Source organism: Colias eurytheme, chromosome 7, assembly GCF_061535395.1.
Source record: "Colias eurytheme isolate Ceu_HAF_F1 chromosome 7, ilColEury1 Martin Lab GWU primary, whole genome shotgun sequence".
Lineage (NCBI taxonomy): Eukaryota > Metazoa > Arthropoda > Insecta > Lepidoptera > Pieridae > Colias > Colias eurytheme.
Window position 1 is genome coordinate 6747014 of NC_142986.1, and position 19025 is coordinate 6766038.

The following is a 19025-nucleotide window of genomic DNA, read 5'->3' on the forward strand; positions in this document are numbered from 1 at the left end:
AAAGTGTATTTATATTGCTATTAAGCTCGTGGGTGCTTTATCGTGGCCAAATCTTAATCTGTTGATTGTGGTGATCTTAGGTGGTGATAAACCCACGACTAGCTACTTACAGCTCATCATACCAAGGCTTATACCAAAGTCTTCACTGTAAATCCTCTTGAATATTTCCATACTATTTTCCTTTAAATTTCTGATCCTCCTTCCAGAATTCTCACCACATACTATTTAACGAGAAATTTACATCGTTATAATAAATCAGTCATAGGGTGCGTATGAACATGTATCCGATTATTCTTAAAATTGATATTGTCATTTGTTATTTGTTAAGTGTCAAATGTCAATTGGTGTCAATCGGTGGTGTCAAATGTCAATGACCAATGCCGTTCGGTTCAATAACATAACCTTAAAAATATTATTCGTTTACATATTGCTTATTTTTATTCAATATTTAAATATTTGTTAGACTCTAAAACCTACAAAAGACATCTTAAATCTAAAAAAAGCATTAAATATAGCGTGCTGTAAATCAAACTTGAGAATATAATAATGGGTGAAGAAAGTGTTTTGAGTGTAAAGTGTCGAATTTTAGATCTCATTTCGGAGCTAGATGACCATGAGGTGCAAAATATTGAAGAATGGATAACGTCTCAATCTTACCGAAAAGGTAACCTATCACAAAATTACTACATTCATTACATTTTACTTCATAGAATACAGAAGTGGTTTTTCTTTATTTTATATCCATTTGATTTACACATATAGTCACCTATCAATCTCTTGTATCAAAATACATATTATGATTGGGAATATTGTGACAGGTCTAGAGAAAAAATGAAAATGGAATGACTGTAGAAATGTTGAATATTACCTTTACAATTATATTACTATCTTTTAATTTAAAAGATGTGTAAAACATAATTAAATTTATCCATCCTTGTAACATTACAGATTTAGAACAGAAGAGGAACCTTCAAAGATCAGAGAAACAATTAATAAAAATTGCTAACACATTAAGGAAAATCGTTCCCTTTGAGGCTGAAATGACAACAGAGAAAATTGAGCCACCAACTGTAGGTGATCAAGCTGATTGTACCAAGGAAAACACATGCCATGTAGACGAGTTCCTTTATGACGATAAACAGGTTGATGAACTTGTGAAAGCAGAGAAATTAACAAGATTTTATTGCTCACAATGCAATTCTAGGAAAATTAAGGTTTATATTTTAACATAATAATTTATTTATTTATTTAATGCAAATTTTCATCCAAATAGTTGTTAGTATACCTTATACTGTATAATATTCTATCAAATATTTTTTTTTTATTTCGTTTTGAAATGAAGTTGTGTAATGAAATGAATGATAATATTTTTAATTTTTGTTATTTCTTCACAGGAATTAATTTTCATCTCCCACTCAATGTCAAGACAAGCTTTACAATATATATTTAAGGTAATCTTGCCAAAGGACCTGGAAGACAAAAAAATTCTAGATGTTGGCTCTAGATTAGGTGCAGTACTGTATGGTGTAAGTAGTTATTAAAAAAAATTATAGCTTTCTATTTTGCTTCTGGTTTATAGGGAATTTGATATAAATTAAATAAAAAACATTATTACTTATATTTAATTTTTCAGGCTTATTACTTCTCTAATGCCTCTACTATTGTGGGAGTTGAAATGAACAAAGAATTGTGTGAAATTCAAGAAAATGTTATTAAGAAATACTCTATGGATGCCAACAGAATAAAAGTTGTGCATTCTGATATTATGGAGAGAAATGATATAGTTGAATGCTCTAATATCATTATCATAAACGTTTTAGACTTTTTTGTGGACATTGAAAAACATAAAGAGATGTGGTATTTCTTCAAAAAACATATTAAGAAAGGAAGCTATTTAATAGCAAACAGAAGTATGGCTGATACTTTAAACAGTCTTGATATATATGAAGATATGATTGGTTGGTTGAATATTTGTAAACCAAATCAAATTGAAAATGAAATATTTTTCGATGTAGAAGATTACAATGAGTTATACTTGTATACAGTGAACTAATAAATTTTTTTTAAAAACCATCTATTTTATATCCTTTTTTTTGTAGGTAAGTAGTTAAGTTTATTGTCGATTAAAATATCCTTTTGATTTTAACTAAAATTATTAAAGTAGTAAGTGATATCCTCCAAATTTCCTTGAATAAATATTATTTCGAATATTGAGTGTATTATTACGAATACATTTTAAGAACTGTGCAGTTGTAAGAACTGATTACAGAGAACAAGTACAACCCATTCAATTTAATGTATACGTGATTTCTGACACTCTAGCTCTTAGTTAATAGTAGTTGCACGTTGCATCTTCAAAGATAATATAATCACTACGTTTTACCATCCTTTTTTACTCCTTTTAATTAATTAAATGAAAAATAAAATAAAGAAATATTAGCACTACATATGGATGGTGCCATGTTTTACTTACTCTGTCGTCGGCAATATTACTTGCTCTGTGGTCGTTGGTGCTTTGCTCGTGACATTAAATTGTCAGTTTACATTTTGAAACATCGCAAAAAATCCAACATGGACGATGTCCGATGAGTAACCACAAAAGCGATTTGTAGTGTTCATTATTTACACTTAATTACGTGTTGCCTTTTATTCTTTGCTTTTTTTAATTAAATAAGTCATATTCATCTTACAATATGTGGCATGAAGCTCGAAGACAGGAGCGGTTAATCCGCGGACTTATAGTTGATTATCGTCGCAGAGCTGAGCGTCGAAAAGATTTCTATGAGAAAATTGTAGGTGTTCTATGCATTAATTCGATCACGTCGTCTTAATTCTACAAGGTAATAATAATCCTTGTCGTGATTTTTCAGAAAGCCGACCCGACACAATTTCTGCAGCTACATGGAAGGCCCTGTAAAATACATCTTGATCCAGCTGTGGCAGCTGCTGGTGAAGGTCCGGCTATTATGTGAGTTTTATTCATTTATTATTAATGGATGGGTATTCTTTAATATTTTTAAAATCTTGCATGACTATAAAATGACCTGAATGTAAATTGCCATTCGAAACCCTATAAAAGTTAATGAAAAAGTGTAATTTCAGGATGCCATGGCAAGGTGATTCAAATAATATGATAGATAGATTCGATGTGCGGGCGCATCTTGATCACATTCCTGATATTAAAACACCTGACGTCAAACCTGAAGATCTTAGCCAAGAAGAGAGACAATGTAACTATGAGCGATACAGAATTCTTGCTCAAAACACTTTTCTTGGTATAAGTAAGTATTACATGAATCAATAATGATATGGCTGTATATAATTTATATTTTGATATGTCTCTTGATGATACTGTGTCACTTCACAAGCTTCTCTTTAAAAATAAAGGGAATAAGTAGTGCTCCTGTGTTTAGAATTTACTTTTATAATCTTCATAATCAAGAGTTTGAATGAGAAATAAATTTGTGGTTTATAGTTTATTGTTTACATTATATATTTTTATTTATTAAACTTTTAGGTGAAGACAAGTTTCTCCAACAACTAGCCATTGAAGAGCAGTTTGGCATTACCATAGAAGAGAAAGAGATGCAAAAAGAGAAATTAAATGAGAAAAAGGGGACAGGTGTTGCCATTGGATACAATTATAATGATCCAGGGGCACAACCATCTTCCTCTAATGGTAGCTTCAACATTTTAAATAAAAAATCTCTCAATCTGCACTGTCACGGACATATTTTTGGGTATATATGAGTTAGTGTAAACGCATTGGGTATAACTTATTGCACAGAGTAATAAATTACAGGCCCTGATGATAACAAAGCAGAAAATAAGGATTCTGATGATGAATCTGACTTGGAGATCATTGATGTTGATCTAAGCATTGATGTTAATAAGATGGAGGCATCTCAGGTTAGTTTCATTCAGGTTTAATATTTTAGATTATTAAAAGGTGGATATAAAAAAAGATAATATATTGTTAGTTTTTTTTAGTACCTAAATATTTACAGGAACTGAACTCTTAAAAGTTTTTTTGAGTAGGATATTTGTTAAATTATGGGATAAGATTTATGAAAATTAGTAAAGTAACATAGATTATTGTTCTACCTTGAGTCTTTACCGTGTTATCTGTGTGTATACCTATTAATTCTGTAAAATTTTCTGGGAATGGCTGATTATTTTAAGTTTAAAAAAAATTTTGGAAACAAGTGACTTTAGGCAACTACAGCTAAATGGGTCTTTTTATTTTGAACAAGTTTCAAATACTTGAAAAATCACAACATGCATTTAGCTGTTAGCATTCTATATTAAAATCTTGGTCTACATTAATGTGTGGAGCAATAATTATGACGACATTTAACTGACTGCAAATTAACCCTTGCCTGATAAGTGATAATAGTATATATGTTACGGCTAAAGGTAGGTGAGAACATAAACTTAAGATTAGCCGGCTAAACTTAGGTTTATTTTCGACGAGGTGTTAATGTTAGTTTGTTCTATCTTTAGCCGGCTAAACTTAAGTGTAACCGCAGGCCCGTGGCTAAAAATGTCGGGGTGGGTAGATTTGGTTACTATAATACATGTAAGGAACAGGGCGAGTGTTTTCTGGCACTTCGCCGGCTGCTGCCGCAGCACGCTCGCTGCGCTCGCTCGGCTCGTGCGGGTCTTAAGAGTTCTAACCTAACCTAACCTAGCCACCAGCTTTCTGCCCTGAGTCGGGGTGGGTAGATTTGGTTACTATAATACATGTAAGGAACAGGGCGAGTGTTTTCTGGCACTGTGCGGGCCCCTCAAGCCCTCCACCGGCCCGGCGCTAACCAAATCTACCCACCCCGACATTTTTAGCCACGGGCCTGCGGTTACACTTAAGTTTAGCCGGCTAAAGATAGAACAAACTAACATTAACACCTCGTCGAAAATAAACCTAAGTTTAGCCGGCTAATCTTAAGTTTATGTTCTCACCTACCTTTAGCCGTGACATATACAAATGATTTTATCAAGGTAGGTAAGTTAATATCAATCCTATATTCATAAACAATTTTGAAATTATTAAATCAAATGAAAGCAGTTTTGTAGTTGGCTTCAATATTTTCAAAAGATGGAATTAGCGAAAGCTAAATTGTCAGAAGTCTTCTGAGTTCTATGAATGCTCATGAATTTTTCTAAATATTTAAATTTTTTTTTATTTACATAACCTTTCGTGTGTTGCGGCCATTTTGCACGGTTTCGCAAACTGTGTAGGCAATTCTGGGTGGTCGCGCGAGAACGGTGCGAGTTATTAAAATGACGATATCTCTAAAATTTTGTAGGGAGCTACTTTGTATAACTAATGTCGTTCGAATCGTTATGAAACAAGCTAATATATAAAAAATATCTTAGTCATAAATTACTTTGCAATAAATAAGTAATTCTAGCTTGAAATCAGGGTGAGCAATTTTTTTTAGTTCATTGTACAAAACTCGTTAAAAATAAATAAATAAACAATTATTCATACAAAAAGGTTTTATTGTATTTACAATAATACATATACAAACTCATTAAACAATAAAAACCATTCATTCCTATACCTTTTTTTTTAAATACAAGGCTTACAAAAACATTAGCCATTCCGAGCGGCCGAGCGCCGGGCAAAAAATAGGGACCGTTAATTATTCTTCAATTCAAGTGGCTTAGGTTATTAACTTATATTAACCCTAGAAAGATAGTCTGCGTCAAAATGACTCATGCGTTTTCGAAATATAGCTGTATCTTTTTAAATGTCGCGAATCCATAACTGTGCGTTTAGGACATTTCATAACTCACTGGTAGAAATCCTATGGTATACATATCAATAAAGTTAATCTAACCGATTTTGAAATATAACGACTACGTGAGTCAAAATTACGCATGATTATCTTTACCGTGACTTTTAAGATTTTGAATTCTATGGTAGTTTGAATATTTTTAGCTTATTATTACTGTATATTGTAACTTATGTTATAAATTTATGTTTATACATGTTGAAGCAAATATAGAAAACAATTGGGGATAGAAAATTGGAAGAATATTGTATACTGGCCGCTCTTATGCAAAGCGATGAGGGTCCCTGTGAAGATACCGATAGTGAGGTAGGAGGACCACGAAATTGAAGATGACGAGTAAAGTGACATAGAAGAAGCTTTTCCTGATGAGATACAAAGCAAACATGATATATTACATTCAAGCAAAAGGCGGAGTAGATGCATTAGACCGAATGTGTTCCCTGATGTCCTATAGTAGGAAGACAATGAGTTGGCCAATGGCTTTATTTTATGGAATCATTAAAATTGCCTGCATATTGCATATTAAATTTATAGCCACAATGTTAATAACAAAGTACAAAAACATCCGAGTCAAAAAAACGTGAAATATAGACGCATGGAACTGTCTTCTTTGTTTATGCGTGGGGGTTTAGAATCACCAGCTTTGAGAAGATATTTGCGTGATAATATCTCCAATTTGTTGCCAAATGAAGTATCTGGTACATCGTAAGAAAGTACTGAGGAGACCTTCAGTAAAAAAACGTATTTACTATACTTTTATCCGTCTGAAATAGGACGAAAGGCAAATGCGTCCTGCAAAAAATGTAACATAGTTACTTATATTATGTTGTGAGCATATGTTGATATGTCCTAAAGTTGTTTCTCACTAATTTTTCATATAACTATATCTACAAAATTTATATAACATATAAAAAGTCTGATAATTGTGGTAAAAAGTAAGTTTTTATAAGAAACAATACGTGTTACAAGAATTGTTGATTTAATGCAGACGTTTAATGTTTTCGTCTTTTTATATATGTAAAAACAATAATAAATAAATTGTCTGTAGTATTAATTATTCTAATATAACTGTAAATATATAAAAACTTAAAATTTATGGAAAAAATAATAATATACCTCGACTTAGAGCGATTTAAAAAACATGCGTAAATTTGACGCATGACTATCTTTCCCGTACTACTCAATATGATTATCTTTCTAGGGTTAAAGTTCGGTTCTTATACTTGACTACAAAAGAGTTTTGGCTGTAAGAAGTGTTTATTTTACGAGAAATGAAACAACAAAAAAAGCACTTGAAAAAAGTACCTCTTGAACTTTGGATACCTGACAGGATGAATTCTGTTACATTTATTTGATGACAGATGTCATGATAAAGCATAGTGTTCATTTACAAATCGTTCAAAACATTAAAAGACACATGATGCCTTTGTAAAACATTCCTAAAATCGATGACTAAACCCAATGACGCTGTCGTCGATGCGCGCGAATTCGAGACTGTGGACGGTAACTTTTTAAAGCGCTAGAGCCGCTCGTAGCTACGTTTTTGTTATTTAAACATGTGGATGTATGCCATCCTTGTTCTTCTCTTGATATTTTGTGTTAGTTTGAGTAGGAAAGATATAGTTTACGATATACAATTGTAAAAAATACGTCAGAAGGTACGTCACGGTATAATCAATCTCCAGGAGCGGGGTACACAGATGGAATACTTTTGACATCGATCTCCTGGAGATTGTCAACAGACGAGGGGATAATTGATTTCAGTCGTTTTAACTTATTATAGATGACGCAGACATAAAAGTAGTAGAATTTTTTTTATGTATGTAAATGTATACTATAATTAACGGAATGATAAACTGAGCAGGCTCACGAGTTGAACGCAGTGGGGCCACACTTTGGTATGACGGGGTGCGATCTGTTCTCGTTCTTAACTGGAGATGCGGATGACGCTGAACATCAGAAACAATTGTTACGTGAAGAAAAGGAAAAGGCTTTGTTTTCGGGCAGAAAGAGTCGGAGGGAAAGACGCGCGCATCGGTTAGTATTGAATTTGTATATGGCAATATTGCTCTTTAACATTTGTCACAATATGTGCAATGAGGTGTAACATAGAAAAAAGGATAGCTTTGTTTAATTTTTACTGTTTAAAGAGCTAGCAAATTAAAAACATCTCAAATTATAAAAAAAAGACGGGTTGCACTCCGAGAGTGCCGGCAGAAGTGAAAACTTGATTATGATCCATCCGTCTTACGCTTTTTCGATCAGGTCACGTGTACTGCTGCGAGTTTAAGATTTTATACCCATTACAGAAAAAGTGCTCAGCGCCGCTAAAGAAGTTTTCACTTCAATAATCAATAACACAATAATCAAATAGAATTTCCATTTTAAAATCCATCAAAATACCAACGATGGTCACATTTGAAAGTGATAGGCTATATTTATTTAACTTTTATGCAGAACCACTAAAATTGAATTTACATGAACAACATATTATTTTCTATCTATATATTGCCTATTTTAGAAATAATTATTCATTTTCGTAGCGATAAAAGACTGCCAACGATACCAACAAGCCCACCAAGCTATGCAGCACCTAGTATCAAAACAAACACAGAAACCGAATCACCTGGACCATCAGTATCTCGTTCACCATCTCCTGAAGTCGAGAACATAGAGTTTATCACATCTTTCGGCCCCGAGGATGAAGAAAGGCCTCGTAAGTAATAAATAAATAAATAATAAATCTACACTAATATTATAAAGAGGAAAACTTTGTTTGTTTGTTTGTTTGATTGTAATGAATAGGCTCATAAACTACTGGACCGATTTTAAAAATTCTTTCACCATTCGAAAGCTACATTATCCACGAGTAACATAGGCTAGGTTTTATCCGGGAAATCGTGTCCCTTCGTCCAGCATACTCACCACAACTCACCATGGAATCCTGATATTTCATGAATGTCAAAAAACTGTTCTGAAATAGTGCTAAATAGTGCCCAAAGGAAAAAAATAGTGCTCTTGTACTTGCGAAGTTATAGCCATAGTTCGATGAGTATGCTGGACGAAGGTTTCGCCCAGCATACTCACCTCCGTCCGGAGAATCTGTATACGCTTCAAACATAATTCATACTTCAAAAAATAGTTCCCAAATAGTGCCAAACGGTGCCCAAAAAGAAAAAACAGTGCTCGAATAACTTCGGAGTTACAGGCTTCGTTCAGTGAGTATGCTGGGCGTAGGTTCTACGCCCAGCATACTCACCTCAGTGCGCGAATATCGAACGAGCTATAGGTATAATTTACGTCTCAAAAAATTGTGCTTGAAATAGTGCCCAATATCAGTCCAATTTTTGCTTGACTTTTGACCTAGAAAACCATTAAATTTGATTGTAAACTTCTACATACATTACATTGAGTACAGTCGAATACAATATTATTAACTTTTTTTCTAACAATTTTTGTCTTGTGTAAATTATTTGTTTTGTTATATTGTCTATGTAAGGGAGTATTTACTTTAGAATCGCAATATTATTAATTACACATTATTTTAATAATACTTTATAATAATATGATTAAGCCTTCGCGCGTCGCATGGGACCCCGGTAGCTAGGAACAATGATTTTATATATTTGTCTAGATCACGGCGCTTGAAGGATTAAGATATCAAATGAAGTAAATCATGCATGAAAAATAAAGTTGCTGTTATTAATGCTTACATTACAACTGACAAAATTATTCAAAATAATCATTTTCCGGATCAAGGACGGTACCACAACGTTTACGAAATTGACCTGTATTCCTCATGTGATAAAGTTCAATATAGTGTGGTAGTAATGGATGCACGTACGGTCAATAGGTATGGGGCTTACGACGCGCGGCGCCCGCGACGCTGAACATTTTTTTATATGTATATTATATACAATGTTAAAACTACAATTTTTTCTATTTACATTGATTATATTATGAATGTTAACAAAAGCTGTGAACTAGTTAACTAGAATTCTGATTACTTTGGCCCTTTAAATAATAATAAATAACGTAAGTAATTAAAAATGTTTTTTATTGCTAAACCTTTCATTGATGAAACTATTGGAAAGAGTTTTAAAAATTTGTCACAGTACTAGTTTTGACTGGTTATAAGTTTTGCCTGCAACATATATACAAAAAGAAACTGTATAATTTCCTTTTTACAATTTTTCAAGATATTAATTTTATTGGCTGCAAATGACTGTTTTTATTCAGACAAACACACAATGCAATGAAGTAATAGACTTCATTTACGCTTAAAGTTTCATTCATTTATTATTATTTATAAAATATATAATAATGCATTTAATCGAAAGTTTTTGACATGTGAGAAAATACCATAATTATTTCCAATAACATGAAGTCTACAATTAGAAAGTTTAATATTTTTGTCCAAAAACATGTGTCGACGACTGTACCCCATTTTACGTTAGTATGTAGAAGTTTACATTAAAATTTAATGGTTTTCTAAGTCAAAAGTCAAGCAAAAATTGGACTGATATTGGGCACTATTTCAAGTACAATTTTTTGAGACGTAAATTATACCTATAGCTCGTTCGATATTCGCGCACTGAGGTGAGTATGCTGGGCGTAGAACCTACGCCCAGCATACTCACTGAACGAAGCCTATAACTCCGAAGTTATTCGAGCACTGTTTTTTCTTTTTGGGCACCGTTTGGCACTATTTGGGAACTATTTTTTGAAGTATGAATTATGTTTGAAGCGTATACAGATTCTCCGGACGGAGGTGAGTATGCTGGGCGAAACCTTCGTCCAGCATACTCATCGAACTATGGCTATAACTTCGCAAGTACAAGAGCACTATTTTTTTCCTTTGGGCACTATTTAGCACTATTTCAGAACAGTTTTTTGACATTCATGAAATATCAGGATTCCATGGTGAGTTGTGGTGAGTATGCTGGACGAAGGGACACGGGAAATCCCACGGGAACGGGAACTATGCGGGTTTTTCTTTGAAAACGCGGGCGAAGCCGCAGGCGGAAAGCTAGTAAATAATACTAATCTTCTTCTTCTTATATATAAAAATGAATCGCAAAATGTGTTGGTAAGCGCATAACTCGAGAACGGTTGAACCGATTTCGATAATTCTTTTTTTATTATATTCCTTGAAGTACGAGGATGGTTGTTATGTAGAGAAAACGTAAATATGTATGTACCACGGGCGAAGCCGTGGCGGACCGCCAGTTAGTAATACTAATTATAATTCGAAAAAGTTTGCGACATATTATGAACATTGTGTGTAAATATCGAATATTCTTGAACAAACTAAACTTATGGTTGTTTGAGAAATAAGATTATGCTTTTCTTTTTCCCAGCGCCACTTCCAAAGCCGCTATATTCGGAAAAACTGAAGAAAAATTTAAAGAAAAATCTTCTGTATTCAGAAGTCGTACGCAAGGGTAAATCAAGGTATTATAAAAATTGTAACATATTACTTGCAAGATGTTTCTTTGATTTAAGCTTAATTTTGATTTATTTAAATTTGGAAAGTTAACTGATAAAAATACATTTTTTAATACAAATGTAGGATATATCATATAATGTATATTGAATTAGTTTAATGTTTATTATCATTAACTGAATTAATTATCCAATGCACCAATTTATTTAGGTTAATATTACTTTAATAACATCAGTTATTCTACCATTGCTTTGTCGCCATGTAATAAGAAGTATATAGCTTTGTGAACTTTCTGCTAGATGGCGTTGTAACAAAACCATGTTCATATATTTGTCGTGTCCTCTACATTAATAGATCTAACCTGACCTCTATATTTCGGTAACCCAATTCCATGACCCAATACCATAGCCTAGTAACTAGTTAACAAGGTAACGCTCAACAGGTCAAGGTCACAGGATAGCGACGTTCCAATGGGACCAAGGCAGCGGGACTCGAGGTCGAGGTCCCGTTCAATTTCACGGTCACGCTCCAAGTCACGGTCGAAGTCACGGTCACGCTCGAAGTCACGGTCACGCTCCAAGTCACGGTCACGTTCACGGTCGCGGTCACGGTCACGGTCGTCACGGTCAAGGTCGGGATCGCGATCCCGGTCCAAATCTTCGTCTTATCGCCGCTCCCGTTCGAGGTCGAAGCCGCGTAGTTATAGACGACGGTCGAGGAGCAATTCAAAGTTTGTACATTTTACTTATTGTGTGATTATGGCTGTATTTATTATTGTGGTTATGTGAAACGATAATTTGATGTATTATATGTATAAGGGATAGTTAGTTAATCTATGGGAAAGGGATATACAAATAGTTCAACCTTCATTGCATATGTTGTATGGGAGTGAATGGAGTCAGTGTATATTTTTACTGCTATGAAGTAATAAAAATGATGTATGACGTTAATTTTTCATTTGTAAAAAATTGTTTTAATAAATAAATTTACTTTCCACAGTTACGGTTCTGGCTATGCAAAACGTAACAGGTCGAGATCGATGTCGTTTGAGAGGTAAGATGGTATATTGTTTTTATTTTTAAGGTGAGCTAGTGCAGTTTCAACTGATGACGTCGCTTTTAATGAAGGAAGCTATGTGCACCAAAACAAACTTGTTCCTTGTGAAAATTTTCTTTACTTCAAATTTAATTACCACCGATTCGGAAAGCAGTATCTATGGAGAAGAACCGGCAAGAAACTCCATAGTTGCTCTTTTATTATTTATAAGATGCTCAACACAAATATAATACGATATTAAACAGTATAAAGACTACCAAATACTATTTATTATTGTTGATCATTTACGAATATGCAACTGCAACTATTTCAACTTCATGGACTAACAAGCGCAGATTCTCTATTTTCTTACACAGGTTTTATACATCATAATACCAATGTTTCATAATTTATACTACATTAACGATAAAAAAAGTCGTTATTTATTATTTTAATACAAATTACAGCGGTGAAAAGAGTAAACAGAAGGCAGTCCCGCGTTACTACGGTCGGCGTAAAGAAGACAAGTCTTCCAGCGAACTGTCCCTTGACTCCGAGTCCAGTGATACTGAAAATGTCAAGTACAAGTTAGTATATTTTGTAGTAATTTTTTAATTTTTAGTTTATAAAGTACTAGCTGACAATTGCAATGACCAACGTCGTCTGCTCTCAAAAGGTACATTTTTGCAACATTTTTCCTTTCTGCTCCACTTCTATCGACTGAAGGCAATTTAATATTTTCTATAGCTTTCCTAGATAATAATGGACTATCCAACACAAACCGCAAATTCTACAGTTTTATAATATAAGTATAGATTCTACAGTTTATTGATTTTTAATATTCATTTTAAATTTTTAATATTCATTTTAAATTTTTAATATTCATTTTAATTTTTTTCTTATCTACTTTCCATATTTTCACGTGAATCAAATTCATTCTTCTCCAGCTAGCATATTATTATGTTGTTATTAAAGGGCAGATTAATTATAACAAAATTAAGCAGAGCCTGTTTATTAACTTAATTGTTTTATTTAATTACTGTTGACCAAAATATATTTGAAAATATGATTTTCTGTGTGTTGATATCATTATATCAATTCGTTTAAATCGCAACATTGACAATCCTACTTCCTACTTATATGAACGCGAAAGTTAGTATCGATGTTTGTTTTGCATGTGACATCAAAATGTTTGTTACTTTTTCGCGGAAAAAACCTGTAAACGAATTTTGATGGTAATTGGTAGCGATGTTACTATTAACTTATGTACCAGAATAACATATAAAGTATTTAAATATTTGTTTTAACAAGTCAGTAATATATAACATTTTCAATTTCAGATCGTCGGTTGGCACTAAATCAAAGACAAACCAGAATCAGTTACGATTAACTGGATCCAGCTCCAAAGTCAGTAAGAATCAGTTTATTTGTATGCTTACTTTAGACATTTCAGTTTTGTAGATTCAGCCGTATGACGTTACCTTACTACGTATTTGAGGAAATATACAGGGTGTCCCACTATTGGTATACTAAGCGCGAAGGAACAAGTAGTTTTGCATACACTGATCACATAAAAAATACAATTTTTTTCCTTAAAATCCATGTTTTCTTCTCTAGCTTCACGCAGCCGGCATATACCGCTTCGATAATGTGAGCATTTTATCTATGAAAACATAATCTTAAACGATAGCTCACGTGCTGGTGGTAAAGTTGGGCGGGTTGCTTGTTATGGGTGTACACATAGAGTTTTAAGAATTCATCTATTTGAAAAAAAAATGCGTCTGGAATTTTATAAGTATTTTTAAGTACTCAGCGTATGCAAAACTATAACCTCCTTTAAGCTTAGTATACCCACAGTGGGACACCCTGTATATTAACTTCATGATTTTATTGCAACAGGTAAATTTAAAGTGTAAATTGACTTATTGGCGATTGTATATCAGTTGTGATATTTGAATGAAATGCGTGTCGCTGTGATAACTTTTTAATTTATCAATTATGTTGTTAATTAATTTTAAGACACAACTTAAAGTATTAATATTAATGTAGAACATAAGAAATGCATAAACCACATGTTTTATTGCAAGTTAAGAAAAGATGCGTTTTAATTGAATAACAAACACCAGATCTTAATGTTAATGGACTTAAAATTATTGAGTCAAAAATATAGATATACATACACATACTTTTTTACACACTACACAATAATTTGAAATTAATGTAATTATATGGATAAAATTAATATATTAACCATGATTAACTTTAAAACGACATAAATTAACCTACAAGGAAGAACATTCATTTTATTATAGGAACTATAGACACTCCTCGTCAATGAAAAACAATGAATTATTATTTATTATGAAATGCTTAACTATTATATTATTTATCAAAACTAACACAAGTTATTTATAAATTCATGTTCAATGTTTTTTCAACTTAGCATAATGGTACATACTGTATGATTAATTCACATTTTACATTTTTCAGGGAACTACGCGTGAAGGACTCACGATGAAGGAACGGCTTAAAAGAAAAATGCAAGCTCAACTTGCAAGGCAATGTGAGTCCAAATAGAAAATCGAGTAAAATACGACATCATTTTTGTATTACATTAAAAATTATACTTTATCTGGCACCAATATGAATATCTCAGTAAATTCAAGCCAAGTAAAAATAGATAGAAAAAAGCAACTGTTCCATTATATTATAAAAATATATTCCATGAAGAGTTTGTGTGTGAGTGATGTTATCACACTTTTCATAGTATAACCATTTATCATTTCACAAACTATTGCACTATAACTCCTGGTTTCGTTAAATTCATTCTTATTCATTATTCATTCATTCATTGACGACGCGGTTGGCGCAGTGGTAAAGTAACTGCCTACTGAGCCGACGGTCCCGTGTTCGATCCCCTGTCAGGGCAAATATTTGTGTGATGAACTCAATTATTTGTTCTTGGGTCTGGGTGTTATCTATATATGTATTTATAATATTATATTTATTGTCGCCTAGCACCCACAACACAAGCCTTAATTGAGCTTACTGTGGGACTAGGTCGATTTATGTAATAATGTCCTATAATATTTATTTATTTATTTATTCATAATTCATTCATTCATAATTCATTCATTCATTGATTTTAGTGCGCGCAGACAAGCGTGCGGAAGCGGAACGTATGGAGCGTGAGATTCGACGGCAAGAACGACGTGACGAAGAGATGAGAGAATTAGCCATTAAATTGCGGCGAAGGTAATTTTTCTTCTTTATTTATTTACATAAAATATAAATTGTATACGTTTTTAACTAATTTTACGTAGAGGACACCCCGGACACTCCATACAAAATTATCGTTTTAACAGTCACACTGTAGAGACTGCAAATGTGTGTGTTAACGCTTTATGGTTGGCACATTTTTGACTAGCGTAAAAAAAAATTCGCGTTATTCTGATGAAATACATCCGTAAACAGCACAATATCTAACAATTTTCTACGAAAAACGATAATCACAAATCCAAAATAATAAAATAACTTTAAGTCAATTTGATTAATGTTGTCAATCTTCGTTGCGTATCATCCCTGTAGAAAAATATGGACCATTTTATGTCTGATCGTGCGGGGTGAGGTAAGTTTAATTTTGGCGGGAGGCGGAGAGTGTCCGTTCTGTAGCGTTTAGCTACTATTCTGTGGTAATAGTTAACTCATCTGCTTTAAGAATTTATAATAAAAGTGCATAATTAAAATTATACATTGTTACTACAGAAATAATTCGACAATAATATTTAATATGTATATAGTAAGTATTATCAGTAATTATAATAGATTATATTGTATTGTTTTCCAGACAACGTGAAATGCGACATCAGCAGAACCGCCGGTCGAGCGATAGCGATTCGGATTCAAGCAAAAGTGCCCCTTCGCCACGGTATATTATTTACTAGCTGCGCCCCGCGGTTTCACCCGCATTTCTTCGCTCCTGCTGGTGTTAGCGTGATGATATATAGCCTATAGCCTTCTTCGATAAATGGGCTATCTAACACTGAAATAATTTTTGAAATCGGACCAGTAGTTCCTGAGATTAGCGCGTTCAAACAAACAAACAAACAAACTCTTCAGCTTTATAATATTAGTATAGATAACAGAAATAATTTTAGTATATTGAAATTAAGTTAACCGTTATCCTTGCTGTGTAAATGATTTTCAAAATAATTACTTTATTTTGGCACTAGTACAATATACATGCATAGAATAGGTATTTTTGTGGGGTTAACACAATTTTTCCCTCCATTAATCATATAATAAATGTAATGAATTTAGCCGTCGTTAAGAAATTTTGCATGCGGCTAGGTTTAGAGCGTCTATAAATTTTGGCGTGTACTGTACATCCATTGTCCCAAAACAGAAGACTGCGTTACTAATCCATACTAATATTATAAATGCGAAAGTAACGCTGTCTGTCTGTCTGTTACTCAATCACGCCTAAACTACTGATCCAATTTGCATGAAATTTCGTATGGAGATATTTTGATACCCGAGAAAGGACATAGGCTACTTTTTATTGCGAAATATGTACCACGGGCGAAGCCGGGGCGGACCACTAGTTTTTAATATATTTTTATCAAAAACTTCCTAATAATAAGTGCATTTTGACAGAAATTCACCACCGAAACGGCGTGAAGAGCGCAGCAAAACTCGCAGTAGGTCCCCGGAGAAACGAATACAAGTCTGGGAGTCTGACGAGTTATCCCCATACAGACAGAAGTACCAAGAGATTGATCCAACCAAACGTAGGTACCAAGAGATTGATCCGACCAAACGTAGGTACCAAGAGATTGATCCGGCCAATCGTAGGTACCAAGAGATTGATCCGGCCAAACGTAAGTACCAAGAGATAGATCCAGCGAAACGTAGGTACCAAGAGAACGATGACCGAGATGACCACTATAGTTACAATAGTAGACCACGTAGAGACAGGTACAATAGTAGACCACATAGAGGTGCATACAGGGACGGGAGACAAGATGACGGACGGAGGGACGATGAAACTGAAGGATCTAGTCGGAGAGTCAAATTGGTAGATTATTAGTTATTAACAACGGGAGCCAATAAACAAACTAATTAATTTGTGATGTAGATATGCCATACAACATGATATGTATGTTTACTTACACTAAGGGCCGATTTTTCAATAATATACAGATGTCACCTAAAAACTGTCAAAAAGTGGGCAACTAACACATTTTTAAAATGGTTGTTTAATACGATATTCGATGAATAAGTTTTAACTAAGGATTGAAAAATCGGCCCTAAAAGAAATACAGTAAATTTGTATGTATAAATATACAGCTCGTCTTAGTTATAAGTCTTTAAAATAAGTTATTCTTGTTTCTCTGGACATTTATGAATAGAGTTAATTTGATTGTGGTAACAGTCTATTTAAATATTTATTCACTACCTATATCTTATTACATTTTTGTAAATCAATTTAGGCATATTACATTTGTATGCTCGATAACTTACTGAATTATTTATGTGTAAGTGAAAAGAAATATTTCTTTAATAAAATGTAATTTCTTTTATTATTCAAATTGTATATAAACGTTTATAATATTTATTTATGCATCTGTAATTAGTTTTTAATACATTGAATTCTTTAGTTTCCACCCATTATTTAATATCCTGAAGTCTTCCTTTCCAAGACTTGATAATCAATAAGCAGCTATTTTCAAGGATATTCTGTAATATAAAATGGGCTTAAAGCCTGCAATATGGTAACAAACTGGTATGTCAAGGATTGTTTTCAATGTGTTTTCAATTTCATATTATATTTTTTATGAATTACGAGTGCGTATTATTACGATATAAGCTTTTTACTAAAAGTTTAATAAAGAAATTTTAATTTAAGAAAAAAGGTGGATTTCTATCAAAAAGCAAATTTTATAACGATTGTAAGAATGTTCTATTACATTCCACCCAAATACCCGTAAAGTCGCACTCTAAAAATTATTTATTGAAAATTTTATGACTGCAAGTTATTTCTCTAAATAAATAAGAATAGTTCTGCAGTCCAGTCATTTTAGGCATGTGAATCTCCCACCAGTAAATTCATAGCAAGCTGAATTTTTTAAATACCTTTATTACGGTGTTGTAGACGAATTTTCTAGATGAATTTACTACAAACAATGTTTATATTTACTATTGTTTATGATACATACCTCTTAGCAATATATATGTAGTTTATAAATTATTTAGCCTGCACGATTTCAATGTCAATTCTATACATTTTCATTACAAGGCTTTCAGGTACACAAAAATTCAGCTTACTAGAAAATTTTCCGCAGTTGAAACCTAAAATGACTGGATTTTTAAGGCAATAAAATAAAACATTTATTATAAAAATTGACTTTTATTTCATACTTAAAACTAATATAATTTTTTTTACATTGAATACATCAGAAAACCATATTTTATATGTGTATTTTTGTGTAAAATTGCTTATATATATCCCATTGAGCCCCAAGTGGCCCGATCGGTCCACGAAACAATAGATTTTCTATTGTGTCTGTGGTTCCGGGGCCTGAGTTAATATACGATTTTTCAATTTGGACAAAATGGTCTCTTTTTTTTATTTATAGAAATAAAGTGAGATCATATTTCATTAAATTAAAAAAAATTGTCAAATTTCTATTACTTTTCATTTGCCTTTGCTCTGTAAAAATTTAGATGCAAGTTTAATTATATAT

At 32.8% G+C, this 19025-nt stretch overlaps 2 protein-coding genes across 2 annotated transcripts; both read left to right on the top strand.

The window, feature by feature from the left end:
• Positions 1–367: 367 nt before the first annotated feature.
• Positions 368–2070, top strand: LOC149907102 (uncharacterized). The gene is made up of 4 exons (XM_090103774.1): positions 368–664; positions 949–1214; positions 1395–1526; positions 1634–2070. Exons 1-4 carry the CDS (start codon positions 547–549, stop codon positions 2051–2053), a joined length of 936 nt encoding a protein of 311 aa, XP_089959900.1. The 5' UTR covers positions 368–546; the 3' UTR covers positions 2054–2070.
• A 494-nt stretch (positions 2071–2564) lies between these two features.
• On the top strand, positions 2565–18675 carry LOC149907103 (uncharacterized). Its single transcript, XM_090104159.1, has 16 exons — positions 2565–2792; positions 2871–2968; positions 3103–3281; positions 3518–3679; positions 3803–3909; positions 7663–7835; positions 8342–8514; positions 11159–11252; positions 11687–11974; positions 12244–12297; positions 12747–12866; positions 13620–13686; positions 14770–14842; positions 15429–15534; positions 16127–16207; positions 16936–18675. Exons 1-16 carry the CDS (start codon positions 2694–2696, stop codon positions 17366–17368), a joined length of 2307 nt encoding a protein of 768 aa, XP_089960285.1. The 5' UTR covers positions 2565–2693; the 3' UTR covers positions 17369–18675.
• Positions 18676–19025: the final 350 nt, after the last annotated feature.

Coding starts and splice junctions, on each gene's coding strand:
- LOC149907102 (XM_090103774.1), top strand. CDS start 547: ATGGGTGAAGAAAGTGTTTTGAGTGTAAAGTGTCGAATTTTAGATCTC. Junction 665..948: donor GTCTCAATCTTACCGAAAAG/GTAACCTATCAC, acceptor GTAACATTACAG/ATTTAGAACAGAAGAGGAAC. Junction 1,527..1,633: donor TAGGTGCAGTACTGTATGGT/GTAAGTAGTTAT, acceptor TTAATTTTTCAG/GCTTATTACTTCTCTAATGC.
- LOC149907103 (XM_090104159.1), top strand. CDS start 2,694: ATGTGGCATGAAGCTCGAAGACAGGAGCGGTTAATCCGCGGACTTATA. Junction 3,910..7,662: donor ATAAGATGGAGGCATCTCAG/GTTAGTTTCATT, acceptor TAAACTGAGCAG/GCTCACGAGTTGAACGCAGT. Junction 11,253..11,686: donor GTACGCAAGGGTAAATCAAG/GTATTATAAAAA, acceptor AACGCTCAACAG/GTCAAGGTCACAGGATAGCG.